General features: G+C 34.6%; 1 protein-coding gene across 1 annotated transcript in view; it reads right to left on the bottom strand.

Annotated features, from left to right (window-relative positions):
* BIRC6 (baculoviral IAP repeat containing 6) overlaps positions 1–13,656 on the bottom strand; it is a gene marked incomplete at its 5' end in the record, with an annotated part of 236,934 nt that overhangs the window by 155,766 nt on the left and 67,512 nt on the right. The window contains 9 exon segments of the mRNA XM_082852055.1: positions 662–796; positions 5,507–5,640; positions 6,433–6,580; positions 7,964–8,061; positions 8,972–9,103; positions 9,194–9,355; positions 9,706–9,839; positions 11,070–11,248; positions 13,317–13,448. Coding sequence (XP_082708181.1) covers positions 662–796; positions 5,507–5,640; positions 6,433–6,580; positions 7,964–8,061; positions 8,972–9,103; positions 9,194–9,355; positions 9,706–9,839; positions 11,070–11,248; positions 13,317–13,448 — 1,254 coding nt within the window.

Here is a 13,656-nt window from a genome sequence, read left to right as displayed (position 1 = left end):
TGCCCAGATAGAACTGTAAATAAACACTGATCCTACAATGTGAAGAAAAAAACACAGAAAGTAAGATATACAGAATAAACAGAAGTTCTTCTCACTGATTATTCATTTAAAACATCAACAACACCATATATTCAACACACACAAATACTGGTTCATATATCCAAAGTTGTTTTAAACTAGCTGAAAAACCAGTATTTCGTCTTCACTCATCTCAACCTTCTCAAAGACATTACCAAATATACCTTTAACTTTAAACGCAAAAAATTACATCATGATGCCAAACTGACCATCAAGACTGATTGCTGAAGGTGGGTAATGAAAATATAGTCTATTGTACTCGTCCCTCTACTTTCGTTATGTTTGATATTTTCCAAATTAAAATGTTTCTAAAAATGCACATACATAAAACAAAAAGATTTAACATAGGGTTCTAGAGGGTAGGAAAAAACCCATGAATAGACTTAGAAAAGAATATGAAACCACTTATGATTTTTCCCCAAAATGTGCCTCCTACCAATAAGTTTCTACTAAACATGACAGCAAAGGAATTTACATATACTATAAACTGATATGTAAATACTGATATATCACTTTATTACAACATAAAATATGTAATAAAAGAATGTATATAATAAGAGAAGGTATATACCAGTAAACGTACTTGCATCATCCCTTTCTATTCTGGTTCCATCACTAGTTGACACACAAGTAAAGTGCAGAGGTTCAACTTCTAGAAGTCCAGTGAGAGATGTGAAACTACCTTCAGCAGCTGTGCAACTACTGACCTTTCCATTTCCTAATACAAAAAAGAGACAAGTTTTATAAAACCTGAATTAACCTTAAAAAGGCAATAGTCATATTGAGAATTATAGCTACTACTTCAATTTTAAATAGAAAGATGTATAAATGCATAAACATAGGGTTTACACAGGGCTTCAACAATGGACATGGTATTAAGAAAACACACAGATACTAGTCTCCTTACTATAAAAGCAGAGTTGCAGAGAAGCAACCTAGTGGCCATTCACATTAACAAGAAACTATAACAAGTGATTTAGATTTTAAATGAGGAATAGAAGACAAAAGAAAAACAATTAATAAATAAATAAAATAGATTTTAAATGAGGGGAAAAAATAACCAGCTACTTAGATTAGCTATTACTCAATCTGTTTAAGTATGCAAAATATCAGAATACATTCTATGATGTCAACAGTACAAATGACACTTATTAAAAACTAAAAAAAATTCTAAAATATTAGCAAGGTTTATCTATAAATTTTATATTTTGAATATAATATCAATATTCTAGAATGAAATATGCTACCTTATAATCATAAAAAGTTTAAGTTGGCACATGTAGTAGTAAGAAAGAAAAATCAAATGGTCACAACTATGCAAATCATAAAACCACAGTAAGAAGACTGGACAGAAGAACACAAAAGAATTAAGAGTGGTGTATATCGTACAAGGGGAGGAAGAGGGAAGGGTTATTTTTAGTACTTTTCAAATGTTCTAATCAGAGCACTACTTTTAAACAGAATTCTTTAACACACAAAGTAAAACAGAAAGAGAAGATGGAAAGAATGGAGAGATATGAAAAATATCATCAAACATCTGAAGGAATAAATTAAACGCGACTAAACTGTCAAAACCTTGTTCTCCAACGTCCCATTGGCACCCAGCATAGGACCTGACACGTGTGTTAAAAAAATATTTATTGAGCACTTATTCAATAGAAGACATGGGAGATACAAGAAAAGGGACAGGCCCTAGTTGTCATGAAATGCATATTCTGTTCAAGGTTACCAGGTATTAATTAATTATACAACTGAACCAAAAAAAAATTCCTATGCTTTACTTAAGTTCAAAGGATAAATAAATCAAGGGGAAATCAATCTATGCCAGGGGTAATAAAATACTTCCATGATGAGGTGATGAGACATATGGGAAGAATAAAATATTTTTATGTCTTTATTTCACTGGGACGGGAATCCAGGCAGAAGAAATGACATGAGTGAAATCCCTTCAGTAGGAAGGAACATGACACATTAGAGAAACTGAAAGAAAAATGTGCCTAGAGGAACATTTCTCAACCCTAAAACCCCTCTACACATCTTTAAAATAATTAAAAGAACTTGAAAATTGAGTTTTCATTTATGTTGGCTCTGTGTGTGTGTGTGTGTGTGTGTGTGTGTGTGTGTGTCTATACAGAAATATTTATCAAGGTAGAAATTTTAAGATGAGAATATTTTAAACATTAATTAGTATAACAGTAATAAACTCATTAGGTATAAAACTAAATAGCATCTTTTGATGAAAAATGACTGTTATGACCAAGAAAACAAGGAATAATGGTCGTGCCAAGAAGGGCCGCAGCCACATGTAAGAAGCTAAGTTCTTAAAGACTAAAGAAATACTGCCCCCTGGAAAGACAATAAAATGGAAATTATACTTTAAAAAAAAAACAAAAATAATGAGAAGACTGGTGATGTTTTACATTCTTGCAAATCTCTTTAAAATTTGGCTTATCAGAAGGTAGTTGGATTTGCCTATCTGCCTCTGCATTCAATGTATTACAATAGGATGCTCTGGCAGAAATACATGAAGAAACGCCGACCCAATACAAATATGTGATTGGAAAAGAACGGAATATTTTAATAAAGTATTAAATATTCAAAAACTTGAAAAGTGGTAGTTTAGGATTAGTTGCAATACGGTATCTGAAATCTTAAAAAAAGAACTTCTCAAACTCTATCTTAAAAAATCTTAAAAAAAGAACTTCTCTGGGCTTCCCTGGTGGCACAGTGGTTGAGAGTCCGCCTGCCGATGCAGGGGACGCGGGTTCGTGCGCCGGTCCAGGAAGATCCCACATGCCGCGGAGCAGCTAGGCCCGTGAGCCATGGCCGCTGAGCCTGCGCGTCCGGAGCCTGTGCTCCGCAACGGGAGAGGGCACAACAGTGAGAGGCCCACATACCGCAAAAAAAAAAAAAAAAAAAAGAACTTCTCAAACCCATGCTTGATGTTGAATCACCATGCATCAATCATAGGGAAAATACTGGTCCACTGCTATATACAGATCTTCCAAATGTTAACACATTTCATCATGTAATATCAGAAAATGACATTCACTAATATCATCGTAGGCCATCAGAAAAGTCATTAAAGCTCATTTCAGAGGAAACAAGTTTTCCAAAATTCTAATTTCTGCTTAAAAGTCTGCTTCTAATATTGGCAACAAATACTATCAACTGGATGAATACTGACAGGCATTTTTTATTCATTTTTGAGAAAATACCTGCCAAATAATCAAATCTGAATAAACGTATTTTATCAGTCATTCTTGCAAATAAAAATGGTATACACCATGAAATAAGCAACTAGTTCAGCTTATAACTCTAACAACTGCACAAGTGCACTTCCTTGAAACAACCATGGTTCTTCAGCATGCAGCAGAAGTGTTTCATGCACACTTCCCATTTCATCACAGAATACTTAAAAGATGCATACTCGTGAGTTCAAAATTTAATGAAATTAACAATTTTTACTGTTTCATCAAAGGTATTTCTAAGTGAAACTGCCATACTTCTTACTCTAAGTGCATGGGGAAGAGCATCAGGCTTTTGCACAATCAGTATGAATGTCAATGCAATGAAAAAAGGCAAGTAACATTGTTTTATCATGAAAACATTTAACCCGTGGACTCCCTAAAAGGATCTCAGGAACCCTGAGGGGACCTATGGACCACACTTTGAGAATCACTGGGCCACAGAAAGAAAACTAACAGGGCAGATCACACAAGATGTTCTATGCTATATTAGAGACTCTGGACTGCACAATTATGGAAAGAAATGAAAAGTATTTTAAGAAGAGACAGAGAATGATCAGATCAGGTTTGCATTCAAAAATGATTGCATTCATTGCATTGTGGAGAATGTATAGAAGTGAGCCAAGAACAGATGCAGAATGACCAGTTAGAAAGCTATTACTGTAGTCCAGGTTCAAAACGACTGTGGCTTAGATCGTAATACTGCGATCGTGGGAAGTAAGAGAATGGGCAGATTTGAAATATATGTTGGTGGAAAAACAGAATCTAACGACAGCCTCATTGTGGAGGATGAGAAAGAGAGGATAACATTCAGATTTCTGTTTTGTGCCATGGATGCCATTAACTGAAAAAAGGAATGCTGGATGGTGAGAAATAAAATGAAGAGACGTTCATATGGAGACATATATCACGACTTCTAAGTCCCTTCTTCTGGGACTATGATACTCTATAATATAGAGCATGGCTGCTCTTGCTTATTTAACCCCCAGGCTTGGCCTGAGCTTTACGGTCCTCTCCTTACGTTCTCTCTATAAGGAATTTCATTCTATCCTAAGGAGTTCAGAAGGCATCTACAGGTCTAATTCTAACCCCTCCTTTGAGTTCTATTCATAATTTGACAAGTCACTTAGATAGAGACACACTGGCAGTAAGGTAGTCAGGAGCCTAAGTCATCAAACAGAGGAGATAACACCAGTATCTAAGGCAGAATAAGTCATTAAAAAGCAAGTAACAGACCAGAAGTATAGTATGACCTCTTTCATTAAAAATGCTCATAAACACGTGTAGCAAATAAGTCTAAATAGCTAAGCATTCTGTTAACAATGGTAATCTAAAAGGATGAAGAGGTTAGAGTTGAGACATTTTATGTTTTATTTATATTTCTATATTTGATTTTTCCCTTTTGCTTTTTTCACAACTCATAATTTACAAACCTGAGACTAACTCCCAAAATTTACTTATAATTAATGTGGTAATTATCATAGTATATTTACAAATAAATTTTTTAACATTTTGGTTTACTAGCAACACCTGCAGTAAGTTCGGTAAGATGGAAGAAAACAAAAAACAAAGCGATCACTGCTCTATCTGACAAAACTAGAAAAACACCAAATTCCAGCACCTGAAAAGATTATACAAATAGAGTTATACATTCAATCCTAAAAACATATTCTTTAGAAATGCATACAAGAATACATATAACATGGTGTACCAAGTTCACCTCAGGAGAGTGTGACAGAAGATGCAGAAAATTGTTTTTTCTTTCTGCATCTTTGCTTATTAAAATAAGTATAAATTAATTTTATTTTCATATTTTGTAATATGAAATAACATGTTCTTTGAGTTTATGAACAACAAAGGCACACCACATAAAACTGAAAGGACTACAACAAATAACCAAATTTTAATCTCTTATTAGCATTAACGTCATACTGACATGCAATGAAACACACACAAAAACCAAATTTGCAGCCCTTTCAAAAATAACTTCAATATTTTTTGAGGGGGGAGTTAAGAAACAAAGGCAAACAGTTTAATGACTCACGGATACTAAAGTTAAGTTCTAAAAACTTTTAGTTCTCAAAGATAGAATGTAGTGACTACAATCTATTAAAAAATCAATGGTAACTTAAACCCAAGATATAAAATTCAGAAATTCCTTTAATAAAAGACTTTACTACCTGAAAGGACATCTGATAAATCAATTTCATCTGACTGGACACCAATGCTGCTGTTGTATACATTTTTACAAGAAGAGCCACTCATCTCCAAATCAAAGAGGACTGGATCGAATGGTGAACTATATAATCCATATCTGAAAAATAAAATAATGTCCTAACAATTTTCCTGTCAGCCATCTAATTAACAAATTATCTATTTACTTAGTTTTCAAAGCAGTTTTTACACAGGGCAGAAGGAGACACTATTAACTCCTTAAATTCACTGAATCTCAGCTGTGTTCCCTGAAAACCTATACTCCAAAAGATACAGTCCAGAGACTCAATAAATGTGATTTCAATTAAGCTGATAACTAATGAACCAAGACAACCTTCATCTGCAGTCTGAATCAAGAAAGAGCTATCAAGCACCCCTCCCTTGCCTCAATCATTACATTGACTCAGCAGAAGGTACAAAGGCTTTGAGTAACATCTCATTGAAATCAAGATTTCTAATCTATAAAGATTACAAAAATCCTTGCTTTAAATAAGATACTTCAAATAATGAAGATTAGGCAAGAACTCAAATCTAACCTTTAGCTATTTCTTAGTTCATTATGTTTAAGTTTTAGAAAATCAAACAGCAGATAAAGAATACTAGTTAACGGCAATAAGTGATTTACATCATTTTGCTTACAAAGTTTTAACAACAAAGAAACAAATTACCTTAAGTGCTTCTACCATTAGCAAGATACACCACTTTTAAGTATTTTAATATAATTAGCCCTCTGAATAACCATCTCCAGGACTTCCAAAGTTGTTAAAGGGAATTATTTTCAGAGAAAATAAAGGGAAGAAAAACTTAAGCAAATATATATAATAACAATTATGTGCAAAGGTGGTATCATATCCAAAAGGCCCATGATTAGTCATTTCATAGATTAAAATACCTTGTCTGAAGCAAAGCCTCCATTGGTGTTAGCCTGTCCTGTAACTGTCTGGACACAGCAGTAAGCAGAGATGCACACGCGGTACTGCACCCAGCCAAATCTTCATCTTTAACATAATTCAGTAAGACAAAATACCAGTAGACCGAACCTGAAAACAACAGCAGCAAATCAGTTGTTTAAATCACTGTTTCTTTTCCTCATTTTTCTCTAACAAAGAGAACTTCAGATTTCATATTTATCAGTATGTCCCCTTTTCCTAGAAGGATTTTCTGGAAATAAAATCTGTAAGGGCAAATTACAAAGAAGGACTAACTCCTTGGAGGACTCTAAGAGGACACTGACAAAGAACTGCAATCATATTTTTTGAGAAGTGTATGGGATCAACTTAGTCGTTTAGGTTTTCAGTAACGTGAGATGACTCTGAGGGACATTTTATAATAGCTAGAAAAGCGGAGATGTCAGGTCCTTCAAGCCATCTTTCCTAAAATACTATTTCTCCGTACTAAAAATTTCAGAACCAGTTGATGGCAGTGAGCTACAAATAATATACTTTAGCAAGTGAATGAAGTATAGTTATTCCATACTGCCAGTTAGATACAGACCAAAGGTGATAGTAAAAGGTGACCATGATGATGTATTTTAAGACTCTAACTTGAGATATCTAACTAAATACATCCCATAATTTAAGCACCCTACCACTAACACTATCCTCAAGAAACTGTTTTAAACACCAGAGACTATTAAAGTGAGCAACCAAGTCCAAAACATTCTACTCTATAAAACAAACAGTTCATAGTCTTAGTCAATATATGTTCAAGGTAAATATAAACAGACATTTTGTCTAAATTAAGGTATTGATAAAATAACCATTTATCCTAACTTTGAGCAAACTTTTTTTCTGGTATACCACCAAGATCAAATCCTTGTGGAATATGTTTATCTCATTGAGATAACTTGTTGAATGGTTATTTATAAAATAAAAGACTGTGAGAAATGCCCACAAAAAACTAACACTAGGTAAAGGACAAATCTGTAGCCCTTCATAGTAAATTCCTACCTGATAACTACATTCATTTTTGAATGGCATTTCCACAGTCTTTAGGTGCTGTAAAAAGAAAAAACAACCCACTGGCTCCTTTTAGGGAATCAGAGTTTGCCACAGACCCTACCATTCTCACACAATATGTTTATGAACCATTCTTCTTATTTATGTCATCTCTCTGGCACTTACTGACATTTTAGTTTGTGAACAACCAAGCAACACAATTATTTTAATGAAGTACAGAAAATGTATGAATTGAGATGACCTGGTTATTTACTTAAATCTCCCATTAACTTTTTCCTAAAAATATTATCGAACAGAGAGTATCTGCCTACCCAATCACAATTTAAAACCCCTTAAAAAACAGATAAGCTACAGAAAAAAAGAAAACTAATTGAGAAAAAAAAGAAAGTTACTACACAGCCCCAAGCATACTGTGAGATATTTCCTAAGGCTACAGCTATTTGTGATTGAACTAATTTCACATACCACCAGTTGCTGCTGCAGGTAAGAACGACATATTATCAAGTAAGGCCTTCAACAGAACAGATCCAAATCCTGGTTGACATGGGTCACATTTGCCATTACTGAAAACAATTTTAAAAGAAAAACTTTAAATACATTACTCAAGGTTTAAATCCAACTCTAAACATGGTGTAGTACTTTTAAAATATTTAAAATGTGTTCATACAAATTGGAAGAAAATCTGCCTTAAAGCCCTATAGACATGCAGAAAGATAGTAGGGATTGATTATACTAAGGGTCTTTGTAACTGTTTTCTTACACATTAAACCACTCTTTTTTTTTTTTTTCTTTACCAAAAAGGGCTAACAAGCAGGTATAGTCAATATAGACTATTAGCTTTTAAACACTTCCTAGATAGTTTCAGGGTTTAGAGAAAATGATCTGCATAACACTACAAATAAGTCTGGTAAAATTATTATGTAACTGGGAACAAGGCCTCAGGTGAACAATCCAAAGACAATCAGGGACAGTAGGAGTGCAAGTGGGGAAGGGATCCCCTTACCAAACTCCCCGAAGTCTTCCTAATAGGCAAAGAAGCCTAGTAGAATTCTTTTATTACTAGATTTATTTAACATGACATTTTGCCCAAAAAAACCCAAATTTTTTCTTAGAATCTCAATAATCCTCATCAACTTTTGAAAATCCTCTTAAGTTATACATATATTCAACAGGGACCAAATAACACTATAGACAAGGTTTCCCCTGCCAAACTGCAGGTGCACCTGCAACGTATATTTTCAAATTAAAAAAAAAAACAGGGGCTTCCCTGGTGGCGCAGTGGTTGAGAGTCCGCCTGCCGATGCAGGGGACATGGGTTCGTGCCCCAGTCCGGGAAGATCCCACATGCCGCGGAGCGGCTGGGCCCGTGAGCCATGACCACTGAGCCTGCGTGTCCGGAGCCTGTGCTCCGCAACGGGAGAGGCCACAACAGTGAGAGGCCCGCGTACAGCAAAAACAAAGAAAAAAACCAACCTGATACACAAGGCTAGAAATCGTGCACACTTATGGGCTATGCTGCGTCCTGCCTCAAAGAAGCAAACATGTACAATGTCTAAAAGACATTTTCGTGTTTTTGAAAGCAGGCTCTCATTTCCTTCCTTTGAGCTGCAAAACAATAGCAGATGTTTAGGCTCATCTTGAACTTCCAATCATAACATTCAAAGGGCAATCCGTGGTAAATAAAATCTTATTAACCTTCCAGGTCCATTTGAATGTACTCCAGCTAACCAACAAAGAATATCTAACACAAGGCTCTGGGCATGTTCTGTGATTTGGCCATCATCTGCTTTTCTACACAAAGTGTTAAGAAGTTTCTCATGAAATTCTGAAAACTGTAACATGGCACATCGTTGCACTCTACAAAAAAGAATATATAAACACATTAACAACCAAAATAGAAAAGTTAAAACTAAAGCTATTTCAACCTGGTTGGACATATAATGTTTCATTTGAAATCATTACTATCACAATTTAAAAAAAGAACTTTTGAAAATTCCCAAACACTATAAAGACACCAGGGATGAACCAATGAAGTGGAAAGACAATATATACCATCACTGAGATAAGTTCTTAAGAGAAATGAAAAGCAAATAAAAATTTTCAAGTAAAAGTCAGGATTTAAAAATTTTGTGTATTTTGGTATATTTATTGGAATTCTTCCTTTGTACTCCTATTACTTTAAGAATAGTACAAGAAAATGAGGTTACCTTTCCTTAGAAATTGAAGTTTTCTTAAATCTTCGGATGGTGACTGAGACTTCCTGAAGTAAGTCACAGCCCCGGAGGTTTTCGGATTTACGGGTGCCACTTGCATTTTCATTCTTAACATTAGAGGATTTTTCCTAAACATACAAAAATAAATAACTGAATGAACAAACAAATGAAACAAAAAAATTATTTACTATTAAAGTCTATAAATAAAAGAATATAACTGAATTATGGCTATCAAAACATAAATCTCAAATTAAAATGACAGCTTTCACCCTCATATTCAGTAAATGACTAATTTAGCCCAGAATTATAACAGGGAAAGAAAGAAAGACATAGTCGGGCTTCCCTGGTGGTGCAGTGGTTGGGAGTCCGCCTGCCGATGCAGGGGACACGGGTTCGTGCCCCGGTCCGGGAAGATCCCACATGCCGCAGAGCGGCTGGGCCCGTGAGCCATGGCCGCTGAGCCTACGCGTCCGGAGCCTGTGCTCCGCAACGGGAGAGGCCACAACGGTGAGAGGCCCACGTACCGCAAAAAAAAAAAAAAAAAAAAAAAACAAGAAAGACATAGTCACTGTTTAAAGGTAATAATCCAATGAATTAAGATTATAAAGCCAAAGTCTTGAGTCTAAGTCCCAGCTACAGCTCTACAAGATATGCGAGCTCCCCAATCTCTAAGGTTCACTCACTTTCAACATGAAAAACTGGAGGTAATAACACCTGCTCTGCCTACCTCAGAGTTATTTTGAGGATTAAATCAGATAAAGTACACAGAAGTCCTTGAAAAATTGGAAGACCTATACAAATATAAGATGATTAGTGTTACTGGTACTGCTATTGTTGCTTATGAATAATGATGATAGAGAAACAAAATCTCTCCAGAGTTCAGGAAAGTCCAAGATCAAACAAGTATGAGGAAACTGCATGATATATAGCTAGTTGTAGAAAATGAACCATGAAAATTAAGATACATCTCTAAAATCACTTCTCAACTTCTGTTCCTGCAGTCTCTCAAATGTTTACAAAACAAACAAACAAACAAACAAAAGTAGTGAATTATCAGTAGAGGGCAGAGAAACAAACTCTCACACCCAAGGAACTAAGAATAATTATACAGGGAAGTACCTGCTAACAATTATTCCCTACTGAATGTACTTTATATAAGCTAGGTAGTCGGCTTAAAGTTAATTCAAATATTTTCTCCTTGATTATATTTTTTTAACTTGCTGCAGAGAAAAAATACAAACAAACAAAGTGTCTACTGATAAATCAATTATGGGCCATACTACTTCTAACAGTGTGTCAAATCTCAACCACCATGTTTAAAACAGCACGTTACAGTTCAAAATGACACTGTTTCATACCTTGCCTGCTGCAACTTTTGCCAAGAGTGAAGCAAGTGAATAACCCTTGTTACTCTGGTGTTTTAGGGATGGAAGTCTTACTACCGGACGTATACCACCATTACAGATCTCATCTGTTCCTCTTTCATTCACTGCCTTGACATGGATTAAAAATGAACGATATTTTCCTCCTGCCATACCTAGAGGAGTGGTACAGAAGGGGGTAAATTATTCAATCACCAAAAAATCAAATTGTTTTTTGTCTTCCCAGAGCAAGTTAAATTAACTCCACAAAAAGAAAAATACACTTGGCCAGAATTTTCGAATTACACTGTTTACATACAATATGGCTAAATAAACTTTGGTAGCAAAAGAACAAAAAGCACAGGAGTTATATGAACAGCCTAAGATAGAAAGTTTTGACACCTCGCATGTTTTACCCCAATCAAAGAAGTTATTCATTTTAATAACAGAAATTTTGTGAACTACAGAAAAACACAAAGAAAATACTGTCATTAAAGCACCACCCAAAGATAATGATGTATCGTATGTGTATCCATCCAGTCCTTTAATGCACGCATGCACACACATACATATGTGAATGCATACATACACATAAGCATTATAGTATTACAGTTGAAAAAGCACAGGCTTTGGAGCCACTACCTGGCTTTAATAATGGTTCTGCCATTTTATTAGGCATGTGACAAATTAACCTCTCCATGGTTCAGTTTCTTCAAAAGTAAATGAGAATAATAATAGTACCTACCTCAAAGGTAACTGAAACACTTATAACTGCATGGCACAAAGGAAGCACTCGATAAATATTGGTTGTTATTATCACTAGCTTCAATTTTATATGGTTTTAACTAAGTTGAGATCATACTATACAATCTATATGTAAAATTTATTGCAAAAATACCCTCAAACTAATATACCCATGAACAAACCATAAGCTGATTGTTGCCTAAGCAGGTATGAAATCCTTCTGTAATTACAAAAGCTACTTTTGTTGTTTTCCACTGATCTGTCTGCCTACTGTGCTAGCGCCACACTGTTAACATTCTTCTTACTGCTGCATTATTCTAGGTTCTAGAATCTAATAAGACCCTCCACCTCAATCTTCTTTTTCTAAATGTCTCTGGCCAATATCATCCTTTTATTCATCCACAAAAATTTAGCAATCATTTTCTCCAGTTCAAAGTTTTAGGAATTTGATGGGAAGAAGAGTCATTTCTACTAAATTCTGGGAAAATTAACACTTTTACATTATTGAGTCTTTTGAAATACATGTTACATAATTTTATCCCCAATTTTGTCAAAGTCGACATTTTAATTTTCATATAAAATTTTCAGTTTCACACTCTCATTCAACAAAATTAACTTATACTCTCAGCAATATGAGACAAGAGATGTTATTAGTTTTGCTCACCACTGTAACCCAGGATGTGGCCTAACACATCATAAAGTTAAAGAGTCTCATAAAGTTAATGAATGAATGAATAAGATGTAGTCAAGGGAGTACATTCAAACTTGTGTATATACTATGTCTGCAGCTAAAGGTAAGCGTGTGAATAGGGACAAACATTATGAAGGGAATGTACACAAATTAAAATAGTTGTTACTTAGGTGGTCAGATATTTTCTTGGTTTAGGGAAGGATCTCCACACCTTACCCACCTCCAATTTTACTTTAACAATCAAGGTAAGTGTCTCATTTGTTGGCTTTTTTTATTCACCCCTGAGATACAAAGGTGAAATAAATGTCCTACTACTGCAATATCTAATATCTTACAGATATAAGATATAAAATATACATTAATTATAATTTGTCCTTAAGACACTCAGATCATTACATCTGATACTTTCAAAACTCCTCTATAAAAATCCCATAAGCGAAGATATTATAACAATATACAACACTCTGAAGACACAGGACTTTAAATTGATGGAAAAGGCAAACATGCCAGAACATGATGTCTGGTTATTTGAAGAATTCTGTATGTCATGCTAAGTCATCCTACATTCATCTTCTTTATGCTTTTTTAAAAAGCACTGAGACCTTCAAGACACAGAAAGTAGGATCTGAAGTTTCACATAACAATAATCACTTATGAGAGGAAATTACCTCAGTTACCAGGAAACTGATGGAATCACTAATGAAAAGTCCCCCAAAAAACAATCTTACTTTTCTGAAATCAGTTTTTTCTAATCTACTTTTACAATTGTGGGATTATTTATTCTGCTTTTGTAAAATATGTTACTTCACCTTTAACAAGTTTGGGGCTTGTTAACGTCAACATCCCAGCATGCCCTGATAGATCAAGGCCACTAGCAAGCCATACTGGCCCACACAGAATGTCTTCTTTATGATCTTCTAAAAACGGACATAATCTAAGACCTAAAAAGAAAAATACACATTTTTAAGTTAGCTTATAATTTAAAATGTAATATTTAATAAGCAAATATCCATCCCATTTACATGTAACAGCACCACACAAAATTCCATATTTGAATGTGTTCAAATAAGAATTCACTATCATGCTAAGGAACTATAATCAATTATCTGACATATTATGTTGCTTTTCCACTCCCATATTATTTACATT

This window comes from Leucopleurus acutus, assembly GCF_964270905.1.
Source record: "Leucopleurus acutus genome assembly, chromosome: 12".
In the NCBI taxonomy this organism is placed as follows: domain Eukaryota; kingdom Metazoa; phylum Chordata; class Mammalia; order Artiodactyla; family Delphinidae; genus Leucopleurus; species Leucopleurus acutus.
Note: the sequence above shows the minus strand (reverse complement) of the source record. Positions and strands in the feature narration are given on the sequence as shown.